At 36.8% G+C, this 19,142-nt stretch overlaps 2 protein-coding genes across 2 annotated transcripts in view; one reads left to right on the top strand and one right to left on the bottom strand.

Moving 5' to 3' along the window:
* Positions 1-19,142, bottom strand: part of LOC140755020 (G protein-activated inward rectifier potassium channel 3) — a 502,832-nt gene that overhangs the window by 384,416 nt on the left and 99,274 nt on the right. The window lies entirely within an intron of this gene.
* Positions 81-6,721, top strand: LOC140755089 (uncharacterized). The gene is made up of 6 exons (XM_073090286.1): positions 81-766; positions 2,113-2,383; positions 3,671-3,786; positions 4,609-4,736; positions 6,233-6,320; positions 6,603-6,721. Exons 1-6 carry the CDS (start codon positions 175-177, stop codon positions 6,650-6,652), a joined length of 1,245 nt encoding a protein of 414 aa, XP_072946387.1. The 5' UTR covers positions 81-174; the 3' UTR covers positions 6,653-6,721.

The following is a 19,142-nucleotide window of genomic DNA, read 5'->3' on the forward strand; positions in this document are numbered from 1 at the left end:
TAATAATCGTTTACATGAATATTTAAATCAGTCGATTACTTTTTTGAATCCCTAGTACTATTGCTATTTATTCACTGTCAAACTCAAAACAAAAGTGTCAAAGTTATAGTCAAAAGCGTATCAACACATCAAGCGTGGTGCTTCAAAATCTTAAATATTATATAAATTTTAACAATGATTGACGACGGTGACGAGATCGAATTCCTCGACGAAGACGCAGACATTGTGCAACAATGCGTGCAATCCCAACCGGTAAACGAGGAACCGCCGGCCCATGTAATCCAGAAACCGACCCCAGTTATACCTCCACTACTCGTCGAACGCACAAATCCGAACCCCTACGTACGCCGACGAAAGCGGAAGAAAGTCGACGAAGATGACTCTGATTACGATCCGACGGACGACAAGCCCCAGAGAGGTCGTAAACGTCGTACAAACACGCCGCGGCAAATCCATACGCCTATTCGTCGAAAGTATGAACAGTCACCCATTCCTGTCGAAGTCCGTAAGGTATTGAAGAGAAAGCCTATAGAAGAGATGGATCGACGTAATTTGACGATAAGAGTCCCTGATTTCGACGATCCTTTGTGTTTACCTGTTAGAGCGATTTTGAAGGATGAGAATGATACTCGGCGGTTGCGGCATTGGAATAATTTGTGTTTAGAACAGTTTAAGAGTTACGACAGGCCGCTGCGGCCGAGGAATGGGGAAGCTACTTCGTCGAAACGGACTATTGTTATCAGGAATCTGTTTAATAAGCAAACCAGTAAGTATTTTTTTTATATAATGGAGTAGCAGACGAGCATGCTGTCCACCTGATGGTAAGTCGTGACTGCCGCCCATGGACATCTGTAATTAACCCCAGATAGGATTTTATATTCTTACCTGAGGTGCGTCACAGATGCGCCACTACCCCTGAGGACTAAGCTGGAATGCCTGGGTAAAGTATGTCTCCCTTACCACACCCATCGAACCAAAAAAAAAGCAGCATTTAACGCTGCTGTTATGAGGCAGAAATAGCTGTGATGGTGGTGCTGCCGGAGTCGAACCGCAAAGGGTTCTTCCTTCAAAGTATTAAGATAATTAATAAATAACAAGTTGTTCCTATAACCTCTATTGGTTTAGTGGTTATATATAATGACACAGTAGAAACTGAGCATGCAGTTGACCTGATGATAGATGGTCACTGCTCTTGGACATCTGTAACTAAGCCAACATAACTTCTCAACAATATATCGCATTATATTATGTCCAAAGCTACCATAACTTTTGGCTATCACCGACGGTTGTTTTTGGAAATTCCAGCAGGTATTAGGGTAGTTCACCCTTTGTAATCCATAGGTTTACAAAGTTTAAATAAAACAGTCTTTCCTGAAGCATGTATCATGTTTATGTTAACAACTTGCAACCCAAGAAGTTTTACTTCTGACATAGGTCGTTTCTCAAAAGTGGGGGAGGTCTAGAAAATAAAATATATGTCGGAGAAGGACGGCTCTCATCGACATCATTGATAGAATGTATGGGTTTTGTGGGCATTGTCATAGGGTAGATGCAGGCAAAAATACAGTAATCAGAGTATTTATTGTTCTTAACATTTATAACTTCGAATTTATAAAACAACTATACTATACTACTACTATTACTTTACAAACAAAGGATTTGAGCAGCAGGTTCAAGGTAGTGACTACACGCTCCAAAGCACAACAAAATAATGATCCACCTCGATCATTCACATCAGTTCTTATCAATGTTTCCCCACTGCACCACCACATACCTCAACCCCACTAGAGACCTCTTAAAAGTCTCTGCTCTGATTCTAATACCTAAACCTAAACCTAAACTTAAATCAATTAACTCTTCGATTGATCAAGTAGCAATAACATGTAAATTAATATTTATAAATAGCATACAAATATAACATTTATTAACATTAAGTTAAGATTAAAACTACTTCACAACAATCCGCTACAAATATGTATGATGGTATATATTTTAAACCATGCAGTATGCACATACTTAATAGCATGGATTTCCGCAAAGTAACGCCTGATACAATAAAATACATTTATTAACAATAAAATTAACAAATTGAATTGCCATAATCTATTTCAGATAAAACAGAAACAACATTCTGGAGTAAGATATCAGTAGACAATAAATCCGGAGACACAAAGTCTGATGTCATCCAGTCGGTGCTGCCACGTTACCGGGAGAAGAAGATCCTCAACTCCTACAAGCTGGGGGAAGTTAAGCGACGTAGACCTGTCTACAGTCGGTCGGAGGTGATCCTGACCAAAGAGAAAGATGGGCAGGAGGAGAAATTGGTTGCGTATAAGCCTGATGATGCACTGTCTATGGTGTTCAAGATGTTTGAAAGTACTAGGTAATATTATTACTGCCTAGACAGATATTAAAATGATGAATTTAGGGTCTCTAGAATTCTGGGTCTGGGTGTTTGTGTATCCGTCTATGTGTGTGTCTATGGCGCCCACGATACAGGGAATCCTAGTGTGGGGCTGTGAGTGTAGAAAGTGTTTAAAGCGTTTATTAAATAGAAAAGTAATATAATAACCAAGAGTTTATAAATATAGCCAATGTTATTTTCATGATTTAGATGAATCCAATGATACCTCATTTGTTAAAATCTTTCAAGCCATTTCGGTTATAGCATCTAAGTCCAAAATTATTTATATGTATGCCAGTACCATATAGGCAATGATAATGGTTAAAACTTGGCCTCTCGGTCGAGGGGTCCGAGATTCGAACTCCAGGCACACATCTCCAATTTTTCTACAATGCTTTATTATTATTTAACGGTAAAGGAAAACATTGTGAGGACCTGCATACCTGAGAGATCTGAAAAATCTCTAAGGCATGTGAAGTCTATCAATACAGTAATGGGTTCATGATTATGTTAGTGTCATCTTGAATATAGATCCTTTTCTGTGACACACTAGTGTGATGACAGCTGTATTATGAGAGATGTCATATGGGCTTATTTATATAGTCATCATCAACCCATTACAGTCCCACTGCTGGGCACGGGTCTCCTCTCAGAATGAGAAGGATTAGGCCATAGTCCACCGCGCTGGCCAAGTGCATATTGGTAGACTTTTTTTTTTTTTTTTTTTTTTATTATATAAGAGTAGCAGACGAGCATGCAGTCCACCTGATGGTAAGTGGATACTGCCGCCCATGGACATCTGTAATAAACCCCAGATGCGCCGCTACCCCTGAGGACTAAGCTGGAATGCCTCGGAAAAGTCTTTCTCCCTTACCACACCCTTCAAACCGGAACACAGCAGCACCTAACACTGCAGTTATTAGGTAGAAATAGGTGTGGCGGTGGTGCCGCCGGAGTCGAACCACAAAGGGTTCTACCACCTTCAAATTCCATTTGAGTTTTTTTTTATAAATCTCTCAGGTATGCAGGTTTCCTCACGATTTTTTTCTTTACTGTTTAGCAAGTGATAATTAATTTCTAATACGCACATAACTTTGAAAAATCAGTGTGTGCCTGGAATTTGAACCATGGACCCCTCGATCAAGAGGCCGAGTTTCTTAACCACTAGGCTATCACTGCTATATGTATAGATTAGTGATTATTTCCTACAGTAGCTCAGCTTCAAAGAATCAAATCATTCTAACAAAGCTTCTATCTTTATTCCAGTGAACAGCCCGAAGGTGCTGAGGAAGAAAAACGCTATCTGGAGGAGATGACGAGCTGCAAGATGTGTGCACCGTGCTACCAGACATCGTGGAGAGGCACCGGGAAGAATGCTAAACGTATGTTCATTATACAATAATCTTATATATAAACTTCTCGTGTCACAATGTTAGTTACCGTACTCCTCCGAAACGGCTTTACCAATTTTCGTCAAATTTTATACGCATATTCAGTAGGTCTGAGTGCCTCAAAAGTGGCAATGCATCTGTGGCCGACCTCAGGTAGGATTCTAATCTTATCTGGAGTTGATTACGTATGTCCATGGACTGATGTCTGTGCAATCAAACTAATGTTAACTGGCTACTGCTGTAGCACTCCTATATTATAAAAAAGCACAGCTAGCAATTTAAATAGTTCTGCTATCGAAATGCCTTCTTACAACAATACAAAATAATGGAAATTCAGTGATATGCAATTTTTCATCAATGTTTCTTTATGACATTGTCACGTAAAAATACTGTCCCTTTTAAATAAATAATAAATATATTGTAGAAGTAATAACCAACCGTGCAATTCATCTGATGGTAAATGGTCATAGTGATTTAGAGTTACATACTGAAGGTGGTAGAACCCTTTGTGGTTCGACTCCGGCGGCACCACCGCCACACCTATTTATACCTAATAACAGCAGTGTTAGGCGCTGCTGTGTTCCGGTTTGAAGGGTGTGGTAAGGGAGACAGACTTTTCTGAGACGTTCCAGCTCAGTACTCAGGGGTAGCGGCGCATCTGTGGCCGACCTCAGGTGGGAATATCTAATCCTATCTGGGGTTGAATACAGATGTCCATGGGCGGCAGTAGCCACTTACCATCAGGTGGACTGCATGCTCGTCTGCTACTCACATATTATTAAAAAAAAAAAAAACATATTTTTCTGTCCCCAGGTCAAGTGGGTTGCCCAGTGTGTGGTCGGACTTGCATCAGCATACACAACCTGGTCACACATCTCAAGTCTCACTCTGCTGATGACATTAAAAGAAACCAGAGGAAGATCTCGCATTGCTTGGCTAAGGTTAGTTAGATTACTTGATATTAAAATTAAATCTGTCTATCCTACTTAAAGGTTTAGGTTATAAATTGTAATATGTTGATATTTAAACAAATACCCATAGAATAGTAAAGATTACTCAATCCTAACAAGAAAATGTAACCAGTTTTGACAATTGAAATTCTCACTGTCATCTATTTTTGTATTGGAGAAATATTAACAAAATGTAGTCTTTAGATCATTTATGAATGAAAAGAAATTTCTCCGCACTTTTTCTTCGATTTCGTCTAACTGATGATGACGTCTTCGTTCTAACTGCGCATGTCGGCGTTGTTCCGCGTAAATTGCCATGACAGCCATTCAATAGCTGACAAAACTGTCAGCCGTTTAAGTCATTTAATGGCTTCCTTCAATTACAAGGCGGTGAGATATCTATACTTATTTATGCAAATACAAGTAAATAACAATAAAATAAACAACAAGTCATGGTCATAATCAACCATCATTATTACCATAATTATTGATACTAAAGTCTCCTCCCTGTATTTTAATCATTTAATCATTTATTTGCCATGAATATTACAGTCATTACAGGTCTTACAATACATTAGTATCATATTCAGCTATATTAATTTAATAACATGCAAATATTACAATTTCAATATCATTAAATACAATTAATTCACAAAGATTCAACATTACTTTATATATTATCACTATATTAAACATTAACTAATTTATATTAAATGTCATAAATTCATGAATGTCATAAAAGTTATGTTCTAATAAGAATTTTTTAAGTTTTAATTTAAACAATTTTCCGGTATAATTTTAAATGTCAGGCAGTCTATTATAAATTGTTATACACATGCTGTATGCGTTATTTAGGAGCAGGGATGTACGTGGTGGTTCAGAAAAAACTAGTCTGTCAGGATTCCTTGTATTTTTTGGATACATTTCCTTGGCTGTTCTAAAAGTATTTTATGCCTTGTTACAAAACTACATGTTTCCAGAACGTATATATCTGTTAAAGTTAATATATTTGTTTATTTGTATGATAGGAATTAGACCGTAATCCACTATGCTGGCCAAGTCTGTATAAGGTATCTACTAATATGTGTACCAATAATGGCTAGCTTTCAGTTGAAAACATTTCAGACATATGTGATGTTAGAGTAAGTGCAACTTGAAGATATAAAGGTGGTAGAACTCTCAGTGGTTCGACTCCGGCGGCACCACTGTCACACCTATTTCTCCTCATAACAGCAGTGTTAAGGGCTGCTGTATTCTGCTTTGTAGGGTGTGGTGAGAGAGACATACTTTTTGAGGCGTTCCAGCTTAGTCCTCAGTGGTAGCAGCACATCCGTGGTCGACCTTGGGTAGGATTCTAGTCTTGTCGGGGATTGATTAGGGAGATGTCAATGGGGAGCAGTAGCCATACCATCAGGTGGACTGCATGCTCGTCTGCTACTCTAATATTATATATTCTACTCTAATATTATTGATTGGTGTAATTCTAGGCGCTAAGCTACCACTACACATGCAGAGTATGCCAGAAGCAATTCCTCTCCATCGGAGACCTGAGACACCACGTCCGCACACACAAAGGTAACACACATCATATTCTTATATATAAAATTCTCGTGTCACAATGGTAGTTACCGTACTCCTCCGAAACGGCTTTACTGATTTTCACCAAATTTTATATGCATATTCAGTAGGTCTGAGAATAGGCTACTATCTATTTTTCATATCCCTAAGTGATAAGGGATATGATCACCCTTAATTTTTTTATTTATATGCCAACACAACGTTTGCCGGGTCAGCTAGTAATATTATAATAATAAGGAGTATGTATTGGTTTTAATTAATTTTATTAATTTGTTGCAGGTTCAGAGGCGTTTTATTGTGAAGTTGGAGAACACGGTGTCTTAGCTTAAGAATAAAATAAATACGTTTCTATAAAATCTATTTGGAATAATCCAAAATAAATATTTCGCAAAAAAATTACAACTTTCGTTTTCATAATTCCTTATTGGTTTTCTTCATTTGAGTCCTCTTGCAAATTAAGATGAGAATGAGAATATTAAAGTTCTATTTAAAGGTACATTGGAGGTTGTGTATTTTCACACCTATTTCTGCCAGATAACAAAAGTATTAAGCGCTGCTGAGTTCTGTTTTGGAGGGTGTGGTAAGGGAGACATTTTCCCGACGCGTTCCAGCTTAGTCCTTAAGGATCTAGCAACGCATCTATGGTCAACCTCAGGAAGGAATAACTTCTTATCTGGATTTGATAACTTATCCATGGGCAGTAGCCACTTACCATCAGGTTTGGTGGACTGCTCCTATATTATTTATTTATTTAGTCACTAATGAAAAATGATTGTTAAAAATTACAATTTGAATAATTAACATAAATACGTTAAAATAATAATAATAAAAACAGATCTTGAAATTCAAAACCAAGCTAATAATAATTAAAACAATGTCCATGAGAAAACAAATAACAAAGAAAGAAAGGGTATGTACAGTACCATAGAAAAGAAAAATCGATAAATAATCTAATATATAAAATTCTCGTGTCACAGTTTTCGTTGCCATACTCCTCCGAAACGGCTTGACCGATTTTGATGAAATTTTTTGTGCTTATCCGGTATCTATGAGAATCGGCCAACATCTATTTTTCATCCCTCTAAATGATAAGGGTTGTTAACCCTTAACATTTTTCGGGTCAGCTAGTATACAGTAAATGTCCAAATTATAAAAAAAGTAAACTATATTTTTAAGTATATAAGTAAAGTGATTTTCTTCAATGGAAATATCTGAAATTACTATAAAAAATATAATTAAAATAAAGTAAAAACCACAATTTTATAGTTAAATAAACTAAAAAGTAATAATTCTTGCAATCATCGTGCAGTAACATTGCAATGAACTTTCTCTAAGGCGCTTGAACATCGTCTCTAAAATCGTTAATCCGAATGAGGACAATGGGACAAAATTATTTAAATTGTGTATTGTCATCGGTTATTGATAATTCTTAATAATTTGAAGGTGGTAGAACCCTTTGTGGTTCGACTCCGGCGGCACCACCGCCACACCTATTTCTACCTAATAACAGCAGTGTTAGGCGCTGCTGTGTTCCGGTTTGAAGGGTGTGGTAAGGGAGACAGACTTTTCCGAGGCGTTCCAGCTTAGTCCTCCGGGGTAGCGGCGCATCTGTGGCCGACCTACTGTATGCTCGTCTGCTACTGTTATATTATAAAAAAAAATGTTTTAATTAAACTGACCTTTCATAGCGGGTAAAAATAAAATTTAAAGATTATGATCGTTCAAAGTGGGTAAAAATCGAATTTACGAATTCCGTTACATACGTACAGGTTAAGCTAAAGCACATTTCGTAATTTTCTTATTATGTACGTACGTCAGGAACTTTAAATTTGGCTTAAAAAGTGTTATTGCCATTTTACGACATGATATGTTACAATCGTGTTGTGTTCCTTTTGTTAGAAATCTATTTAAATTATTTTAATATTATTATTTTAATTAATGATTTCGTGTTTTCATGATGTTATTTTTATAATATTAAGTTCTAATCATATAATCACTGGCAGGTATGAGACTGTATGAGTTAGCATAAAGAAAAAGAACGCTCTTGACGTTTGAGTTGTATTTTGCGCGGGAATAAAAAGTTGTGAATTGGATCAAGAAATAGTTTTATTACTTTACTTGAAACCAGAACAGCAGCGCTTATACGTAAATAGGTTAAAACCTTTAATGACTCCCCTTGGTAGTTCCCATAAGAACCTAGGATTACTTATTTACGTCGTCATGGCAACCGCGACCACTATAATAAGGGTGGCTAATAGATTCGTGAGGGTTGCTTAATAACGCCGACTCACGTAATGTGAAACACGCATACCTAAACTTATTTCATTTGGATTACTTAATAATTTTAGTTTAAAAGTATGCCAGCTAGAGGTGAAAGTAGAACACCAAAAACGCAGTATTTATGGGTATAAACCATAGATTAGTAAAGATACTTCGCTGCCTTGAAATTGAATGAAGCCACAAACGGCTTATTTTAGTAAGTTCTTTTTTTGAATCCTTGACAAATAAAAACATTTTTAGAGAAAATTTACGAATAAATAACTAATTTAGGTAATAATTACGTAATTTACGTAATAAATAAATAATTATTTCAAATATTTTAGGGACATTTTAGCACGGTGACGTGGCAAAAGTTTTTTACGCAACTATTTCAATTCTCAAAACTGAGTACATTTTCTGGTTAGGAGTGAGTAATCTTTACTAATCTATGGTATAAACATAGATTTAGTATAAAATAGTACAATCCTTGGTCATACTTTGGTGGCAGCAACGAGGAAGCTGTTCATTTCATAGTAAATGGCCAATGCTGCCTCAGCAATCGATCCCAGATAATATTAGAATTCTAAGACCTGAGATCGGGTACAGATGCGTTGCTAGGTTGCTACCTCTAAAAACTTAGTTGGCATGCCTATAATTTGGTAAGTATCCTATATCCCCCCTTCAAACTAGAATACACTAGACTTTAACAATACGTACTGTTATGAAGAAAGAAAGTTAGGCAGAAATAGGTGTAATACATAGATTAGTAAAGATTACTCACTCCTAACAAGAAAATGTAACTAGTTTTGACAATTGAAATAGTTGCGTAAAAAAGTTTTGCCACGTCGCCGTGCTAAAATGTCCCTATAATATTTGAAATAATTATTTATTTATTATGTAAATTACACAGTATTAGTTATTTATTCGTAATTTTTCACTAAAAATGTTTTTATTTGTCAAGAATTCAAAAAAAGAACTTACAAATCAGCTGTTTGTGGCTTCATTAAATTTCAAGGCGGCGAAGTATCTTTACTAATCTATGGGTGGCACCAACGAGAATGCTGTCCATCTGATGGTGAATGGCCAATGCTGCCTATATACATCCGTAATCGATCCCAGATAAGATTAGATTGCTAAGACCTGAGGTCGGCTGGAGATGCGTTGCTACCCCTAAGGACTTAGTTGGCACGCCTAGGGTTTATTAATCAAATTCAAATCATTTATTGCCTGAAAATGGGTAGGTTACGTTAGAATAGGTTCGCCAAATTCCACCTGTCAAGGCATGCAATTTATAATGACTTACAATTCATTTTTATAAGTACCTATTTCCCCCTTCAAAATATAACACAGAATACCTTAACAATACTTATTCATTATTAGGCAAAAATACCTAGGTGTAATAAAATATGTGAAAACAAACAAGCAAAACTTTAATACTATTTGGAGTTGACGATAGCATGATAGCAGATATATGAAGCATTTCAAAATAGTCCCCCAATACTTCAAGTAATCTATGGGTAACTAATACAGTGATAGAGTATCAACTCTGACTCTGAAAGGATGAGTATCAACTCAGTCTTTCAATCATGCACAGCTGATTTTTCGTATTAATCTGTGTATTGGAAGTCAATTATCATGTTTGTAAAATCCACCAATATGCATTTGGCCAGCGGGATCGACTATGCCTAAACTTCATTTTAGAGAAAACTCGTACTTATGCCCAGCATTGGGACAATAAAGGGTTAAAGACGAACCACTTGGCATTTGATAGACAATGGACTGCATGACTACTGCTTCTTTTATAACAAAATTAACCAACATCGTCACAATACCTTTAAAGTTATTATTTAATGTATCCCACAAACAATGAATAAAAAATTTGACCTGGTGCCTACGTCACCATTCCTCCATCGCACCACTCGCCGAAGGATGAAATTCCATCCACACAAACTGGACTCGTGGCGGTCCGCCACGGTTCGGTTTGCACGGACGTTCTTGCTACGAACGTGTAAGATGTGGAATGAACTTCCTCCCGAGGTATTCCCAGAGCGCTATAACATGTATAACATGAGCTCTCATACAAAGTGCATGTGGAAAAAGAGCTCTCATACAAAGCCGGCGATGCATTAGCGACTCCTCTGGTGTTGCAAATGTCCATAGGCCGCGTTGACAACTTTACATCAGGTAGTACGTCTGCCTAATCGTTAAGTTAAACAATAAAAAAAAGAAAAAGTTTTTTCTGGAATTGACACGACCTTATGAATGTTTTTTATACGTTCTGATATCTAACCAACTGGATCTAAGGATCTGACGTCACAAAGCCGGGACCGCAGATACTCATTAATCTATAACAAATATCTAATTTCCGCATCACCCCTAGAGATACGAGATACACGTGATGGCTCATCGACCCCATGGGGTCACTGACCTCTAAATTCAGGCGTGAATATTATTGTATGGGGTGCATAGAAACCTCGCGGCATGTGCAATTGTTAGAACTATTGTTAGAATTTGTGCTATTTTGTAAAGAAAGGTATTAATAAAAGTTTTTTTTTATAATATGGAACTTGCCAACAAGTAGATGTGATTCAACTGGTAAGTGGCCACTGTCATTCTTTTTTTTATAATAGGTATATGAGTAGCAGTAGTAAGTTTTTTTTTAATTATATAGGAGTAGCAGAGCATGCAGTCCACCTGATGGTAAGTGGCTACTGCTGTATGGGCATCTGTAATCAACCCCAGATATGATTAGATATTCTTACCTGAGGTCGGCCACTGATGCGCCGCTACCCCGCTAAAGTGGAACGCCTCGGAGTCGGCCACAGATGCGCCGCTACCCCTGAGGACTAAGCTGGAACGCCTCGGAAAAGTATGTCTTCTTTGTCACAACCTTCAAATCGAAACTCGCTAGGGCTGAACAGTGAACACTGGTAATTATAAAATATATTATAAGATAAGGCAGATTTAGGTATGGTGGTGGTGCCCAGAATCATAGCATAAAGGGTCGAACCACTTTCTATAGGTACTAGCAAGGATTTTATCTTTACATATACACATATCATACGGTACTAGGAGACTTCGTACACCTTTGAGAGTTTTTATAAACTTTAATTTGTTTAGTTTCACCACACGATATTTTTTCATCGATATTTTTATTAATAAAAATAGGATGGCTGTTTAAATAGTACACTAATTAATTAATTTTTATACCTAGATACTTACGTAATATCATCAAATCAGCTTACCGAGTACCTAGAAATAACATTATATTACGATCCTTTGAAGTGCTCTAGTTAGACTCGCGAGATCCGATTACGTAACACCCACACACCAACACCCACGCACCCACACACAGCATCTCCCGTCTCTCTCTGCCGCAATCTCCCTTACATCCTGTATTTTGGTATTTATTTTGTTCAATACTGAATGTACTGTAGCTGTTATATGTTGTATGGTTTTCGGGACTTTGTTAAATACGTAAACAGATTTACACTTTGATTCTAGGTTTTTTCCCAGTTGTGAATACCCGTGCCCAGCAGCGGGATAAAAAAGGCCATAAGAATCAAATACAATGTAAAGAAAGCCTTTGTTCGATTGCTGTAGTAGCGATACCACTGGAGGTATTGGATTTCTGGGTGCCATCTTTGAACTTGATTCCTAATTCGACCTAATTTCAAAAGTACGAAACATAGATTCTTAGAAGTTATAACTATTATTGTTATTAGATTTAAGCGCGAAGAAAAAAATTATGAGGTCTACATTTCTCAAAGTTTACTTAGCTGTTTATTTTATTAGCATAAATCTACTATCTCACAGCTCAGCGTAATTGACTATGACCTAAATAATATTAATTGTGTAAAGACCCAGCCTCAGAAATGGAAATACTACTTAATTAACGATATTATGTGCCAGGCAGTGTAAAGCGCTTTCGTGTTCTTAACGAGTGTTAAGAAACACTTAAACGATGCGTGCCATTTCAGTTGATAAGTTGAAGATGGTAGAAACCTTTTTGGTTCGACTCTGACATCACCACCGCCACACCCATTTCTGCTTTATGAACAGCAGTGTTTAGCGCTGCTGTGTTCTGGTTTGAAGTGTGTGGTAAGGGAGACTACGTTTTCGAGGTATTCTAGCATAGACCTCAGGAGTAGCGGCGCATCTATGACCGATTTCAGGATGTCCATGGGCGGCAGTAGCCACTTACCATCAGGTGGACTGCATGCTCGTCTGCTACTGTATTATGAAAAAATGTCTATACAGTAGTGACCAGTTACCGTAAGACGACTTATTTGCTTTTTCGAAAAATAGCAAAATCTCGAAATGATAGATTATTTTTCGTACACATCAAAGCTTTGTTCGGAATCAAATCGAACGACACCCGGATGGAAGCGCAAATCACTATTATTATTACCACCCTTACTGGGATGGGGGTGGAGGAGGGGGGATAGATTCTGCGCATGTGCACCCCCGTACACAAATAGATATAATCATAAATCTATATTCGGGCTCCGGGGGAGCTTCTATGAAACCTGACCACTGCCTCCAATTTGGGGTGCATCTGTCCGAATTAAACCTACATAGACAAAGGGAGGTAGGGGTTGTATGATGCACCGTCCGTTCGTAATTAAGGGTTGTTTTGATGTCTGTTACGATTGATTTTCATTACTTTGGTTTTTGTTATTTTTCTAGTATAACTATTACTAAGATCTATAGTTTAGTTTTAGTACAGTTCTCTAGCTTAGATCCTCAAGTAGATTAAGAAAAAAATCATTTTTTCACTTATGTTTTATTTATTACGTTTTCATACTAAGAAAATAAAATATTTCATGATAAGATCGATTCCTTTGTTTTCATATCTTGTAACATTGACTATATATATATTTCTTATGTGCGTGTGTATGTCACTCCTCCTAAACGACTGGACTGATTTTGATGAAATTTGTTGTGTGTGTTCAAGGGGACTTGAGAATGGTTTAGATTCACAATTTACGTGGGAAAAGACTTTTTTAATTAATTTGTAAGTAGTTGTTGATTTTGGAATGTTTCACATTGGATTCGACAGACTTCGCTACCATCGCAGTTTCAAATATTCTATCTATTTTTCAAACCCGTAAGTGATAAGGGTTGTTCACTCTTAACTTTTTTTTTATTTATATGGCAACACAACGTTTCCCGGGTCAGCTAGTTGACTATATTTATGTCAGTCTAAACCAAAGCGAATATTTATCTTCGATGGGAGATGGATACATAGATCTTACCATTGTAGGCGATTTCGGATCCGGGGGAAGGGGGGGGGGGCTGTGCGAACTAAGAGAGTTATGCCTCTCCACATAAAAGCATAAATCACCTACTTAAGTCCATTTGTGTTACTTCCAACTTAGTCCTCAGGCGTAGCAACGCACCTGTGGCCGATCTTAGGTAACACTCTTATCTTATCTGGGATGGATTAAAATTTACTGGAGCTTATTAATTATATGTAAAAATGATGGCATTTAAAAAAAGAGAATACTTATTATTAAGAAAAAGACAAACCCACAGAGTTTCTTACCGGATCTTCTCAGTAGAGGTCGCGTTCCGATCCGGTAGTAGTTAAAGAAAAATATTGTAACTGATAATTTGTAAGTGCCGTCGTTGGCCTATACAAAATAAATATATTTCATTTCATTTCATTATATTAATTTATGCAAAAATTTCAAGTGTCTATCTATTACGGTTCCAAAGATAGAGCCCTGTGACAGACGGACAGAGGGACAGACAGCAAAGTCTTAGTAATAGGGTTCCGTTTTTACCCTTTGGGTACGGAACCCTAAAAACGTTCTAAGGACTATAATTCTATCTGAGGTTGATTACGGATGTCTGTGGGCGGTAGTGACCGCTTAGTACCAGGTGGCCATATGTGTGATTGCTACTTCCTACGTAAAAAGTAATGTAGGAACCGTGGTCGGAACCTACCCTGAAATATTAATGTTGAACAACCCTCGGTAATAGGAGACAATTAGGGTTTTACCCAATTGGTAATATCCGTACCTACCAATTAGAAAACAATACAGCAACACCTTAATAGAAATTTTGTTTAATTTGAATCATCGCTGAATAAATTCAACCCCTTCAAAACGGTGCATAAAATGTACCTTTTATTATTTATTTTAATTAAACTGACTTTTAAAAAATATATGTCACTCATACATTTTGTATGAATCCTACGATATGTGTTAAAGTCTGTCAAGCCGTTTGGATTGTGTGGCTTTCCAAATAAGACATGCATACAAAGAACACGGATCCTTCAAATACACGAAAAACATTACTCTCGGTAAGATAAAAAAATAAAGGAGTGAAATAAAATCGATAAACGTGCTCGATAATAAAACAGCGCTTAACACTGCTGTTATTAAAATAGTAATCAAATTGTTAAATTTGTAATGAAATAAGCACTAGTAATAAACAATCACTATAAAAACAAACAACAAAATACATAGAACTCCTTTTGGAAGTCGCTTAAAAAACCCGACTACTTAAAAATAATTAAGTGAGAAGGAAAATCAATTAAACATAATTAAATTATTAAAATTAGTAAAGTAAGTATTTTAAGGTGTGCAGGCGAGGTTAACTTAATTTTCTTATTTTTTACCCTAAGTATATACTTTATATATAAGGTGTCGTTGGATTCGTCTAAATCGAAAATTATAATATAAAGCTAGCCTATATAATATGAAAATTATATAGGCTAGCTTTTTAACCAGTCCATTTTATAAGAAACTTTCCAAAGAAGAGACACCTCACTTCGATAACCATCTATTTGACGTGTATATATTTTTTGTTTTGATAATAATTCTCTAGGTTTTTTATTCTTACGCAGTCGGTTAAAGCTTAAAAAATTAGAACCTGAGTATGTTTCTAACATCCTATTGTTAAAGGATTGATATTTATTACATTTATAGCCAAGCAACACTTTACAAGTTACAACAAAGAGACATACGAGCGTGACATTACATTTATTATCTTTGCACAATAGTACGTATAAATCCGTCAATAATTAATTACTAGGGGTGGACGGGGTGTAGTAAGGGTGCTTAGTGGATGGGGGATGGTAAAACGTGTGACATACCAACTGTAGGTGAGCGAGAAGCGAAATTTTCGGCATTAATTCTCTCTTACAAGGCTCTCTTACTATTGTAGGTTGATCTCTAGTGTTTTGAAGCGAATTTTTTTCAAGAGTGTCTACTTAGTATCTAATTTGTTATGCACACCACTTCGAAAAAACAGAGATACGAGAGGATTACAATCACTAGGCTTTAACTTTTTAAACCTTTGATCTTTTAACTTTACCTTTACTCGCTGACGTTACAACAATAGCCTAATGTCCCTTTGATATGAGCTCTGTCCCTGACGTGCCTATATTTTGGCTATTCGGACATGTTTTTGCTTTTGACTCGCTTTGAACATTCGAACGTTCGTAATTAATATTTGCAGTTGACATCAAAGGCTTCAAAGCACAGGTACTAACGCTTTGTGTCATTATACTCGTTTAAATTCGGCTTTGGGTAACAAATATTACTTTTGCAATTAATTTGTCAAATATTTGTATTACATGAAATACAGTACACGTTGTGAAATTTCTGAAATGGAAAAATGATTTACTTAAATATAATTTAAACAATATCCGTTAAGCTCTTTGCGTAGACAAAAGGAGTTCAGGCCGGCCCCCGACCAGGTGGACCGACGACCTGAAGAAGACCGCGGGAAACCGCTGGATTCAAAGGGCACGGGACCGGTTGGAGTGGCGACAATTAGGGGAGGCCTATGTCCAGCAGTGGACCTCAAAAGGCTGATGGATGGATGGATGGATGAAGATCTTTGCTACAGCCCTACAGGGCGTGTCGAAGAATGAGACATAGTACAGCGATAATATAACCATAGCCAAAGAAGAAACGTATGTTTTTGAAGGTGGTAGAACCCTTTGTGGTTCGACTCCGGCGGCACCACCGCCACACCTATTTCTGCCTCATTACAACAGTTTTAAGCGCTTGAGTGTTCTGGTTTGAAAGGTGTGGCAAGGAAGACATACCTCCTTATCTGAGGAGTTCTAATTTAGTTCTCAAGAGTAGCGACGCATCTGTGGCCAACCTCAGGTCAGTGTAATCTTGTCTGGGATTGATTAGAAATGTCCAGCGGCAGTAGCCACTTATCATCAGATGGATTGCATTGCTCATTTGTTACAGCAATATTATAAAAGAAGTAGTAAAGAAGGCTTCAAATTAAAATCATATAATTACAGTAACTTACTACGAGTAAATTTCTTACTTTAAAGTTTAACTTTTGTGAGACAGTCAGACAAAAAATATATTTAATTTAGTATCTTGCAAATGTAATGTATATGTAATGCATATAAAGTTAATATTGACGATATTCTATACATAAAAAGTCATAACAGAGGGATATACTAATGGTCAGTAATCTCTAATTAGGGGTAGCGCCCCTTCTAAATACCCTTAGCCCTTTAGTTTCGCCTCATAGGCAAAAATATTTTTATGTTCTCACATTACTAATACGTATTTCTAATAAACTTTTTGAATGTTAGAATCCTTTGTGATTCGACTTGCGAAGCAACACTCCTACTTCTTTCTTATAACAGCAGTGTTAAGTGCTGCTGTGTTCTGGTTTGAAGAGTGGTAAGGTAAAGACAAGAGGCATTCGACTTAGTCTTCAGGGTAGCATCGCATCTGTGGCCGATCTCAGATAAGACGGCAATTTGATCTGGAGTTGATTAGAAATTTTCATCAGTGACCATTTAAGATGTGAACTACTGAGTCCCTCGCTACTTCAATTTCAAAAACGCATACTTAGCGAAATCCCATATCCCACTGCTGTCTTCATGATTACTGATAATCTATTATTATGCTCATATCTATGTTATAAAATGGTCTATCTGTAAAATAACAACTTTACTAATGGCTAATGTACGCTTGACTAATGACTAACGATGCTAAGAAATAGCCTAATCGGTTACTCATAAAAGATCTTGCCGCATTGATGAAGGTAAGTTCTCACAGAGGTACCCTTGAAGGAAGGAACCGCGTCGCACAATTTCACACGTGCCGAAGCTGCGACCCGATGATTTGATATCTTCTACACTTATAGCACCTTACCACAGTAGAAATTATAGATCCTTATACTGTGACCGTACTAGTATTTTTAACATGGTAGGACTCTTAAGGCTTGACTCCGGGGGCACCTAGCTTCACCTATTTTTGTCTAATAATGGCAGTGTTAAGCGTTGTTGTGTTCCGTTTTAAAGGGTGTGGTAAGGGAGACATACTTTTCCGAGGCGTTCCAGCTTAGCCCTCAGGGGTAGCGGCGCATCTGTGGTCGACTTCAGGTAGGTATATCTAATCCTATCTGGGGTTGATTACAGATGTCCATGGGTGGCAATAGGCACTTACTATCAGGTGGACTGCATTCTCGTCGGCTATTCCTATATTATATAAAAAAAAACTATTTTTGTCCAATAATGGCAGTGTTGAGCGCTATTGTGTTCCGGTTTGGAGAGTATGGTAGGGACTAGGAAGACATACTTATCTAATTCTAACTTAACTCGAAGGTAGCGATGCATCTGTGACCGATCTCAGGTAGGACTAACCTTATCTAGGGTTGACTACAGGTGTACATGGGCGGCCGTAACCAATTATCATCAGGTGGACTGCATGCGGTCTGGACTATATTATATTTAAAAAACATATGCAAATATCACTTTTATTTTATTACTATTGTTATTTTTTGTATTTTTTTTATTTGCTCATCTATTTAATACTTTCTTTTTTATTATTATATTGTAGTGCCACTACGAAATAAATGTTTCTTTCTTTCTTTCTTTCAAATACCTGCTAAAGTACACAAATGCTCAGTCCGAAAATAAAAATCGAAATCGTTGACCGGGGTTCGAACCCGGAGTCATTTGTGAGTCAAAGGGCTATGGTATGTCATTATTTATTACCTATATGTGATGACTAAGGAGGTGTCAAGGTTTCCATGGCATTTACTGATGTCCATGGGCGGCAGTAATCACTTACCATCAGGTGGACTGCATGCTCGTCTGCTACTTCTAATTAATAAAAATCTACTTTTATTGAAGCTTTTGTTCACTTTAGTTCATAATAATTAATCGCAAATGAACTTTAATTATCTTTAATAATGTCATAATAATTTAGAAAACATAATTAATAATAATAAAATAAGTAATTACGCAGTTCGCAGTTATAATAGAAAAATAATAATACACTTTAATAAAGTCATCAGATTTCGAGAGCGTGAAGAAGTATCTTCGTAAGAGGTCTGTTTCGTTAATTAATGATGCCATAAAAACGTCTATGTTGTTAATTATTCATATTACAATTAGTTTTATATGTTAAAAAGTTTTGTGTATGTATTTTTTGTAAATGGGTTTATTAAGTTGTTTTTCAGATGGTAAACTTTTTTCGACTCTAGGGGCGTCATTGTCACACTTATATCTGCCTGATAACAGCAATGTTAAGCGCTGCTGTGTTCTGGTTTGAAGGCTATGGT

Source organism: Epargyreus clarus, unplaced genomic scaffold, assembly GCF_041222505.1.
Source record: "Epargyreus clarus isolate Ecla_fem2 unplaced genomic scaffold, WU_Ecla_fem_2.2 ptg000032l, whole genome shotgun sequence".
NCBI lineage: Eukaryota > Metazoa > Arthropoda > Insecta > Lepidoptera > Hesperiidae > Epargyreus > Epargyreus clarus.

Coding starts and splice junctions, on each gene's coding strand:
- LOC140755089 (XM_073090286.1), top strand. CDS start 175: ATGATTGACGACGGTGACGAGATCGAATTCCTCGACGAAGACGCAGAC. Junction 767..2,112: donor TCTGTTTAATAAGCAAACCA/GTAAGTATTTTT, acceptor AATCTATTTCAG/ATAAAACAGAAACAACATTC. Junction 2,384..3,670: donor AAGATGTTTGAAAGTACTAG/GTAATATTATTA, acceptor TCTTTATTCCAG/TGAACAGCCCGAAGGTGCTG.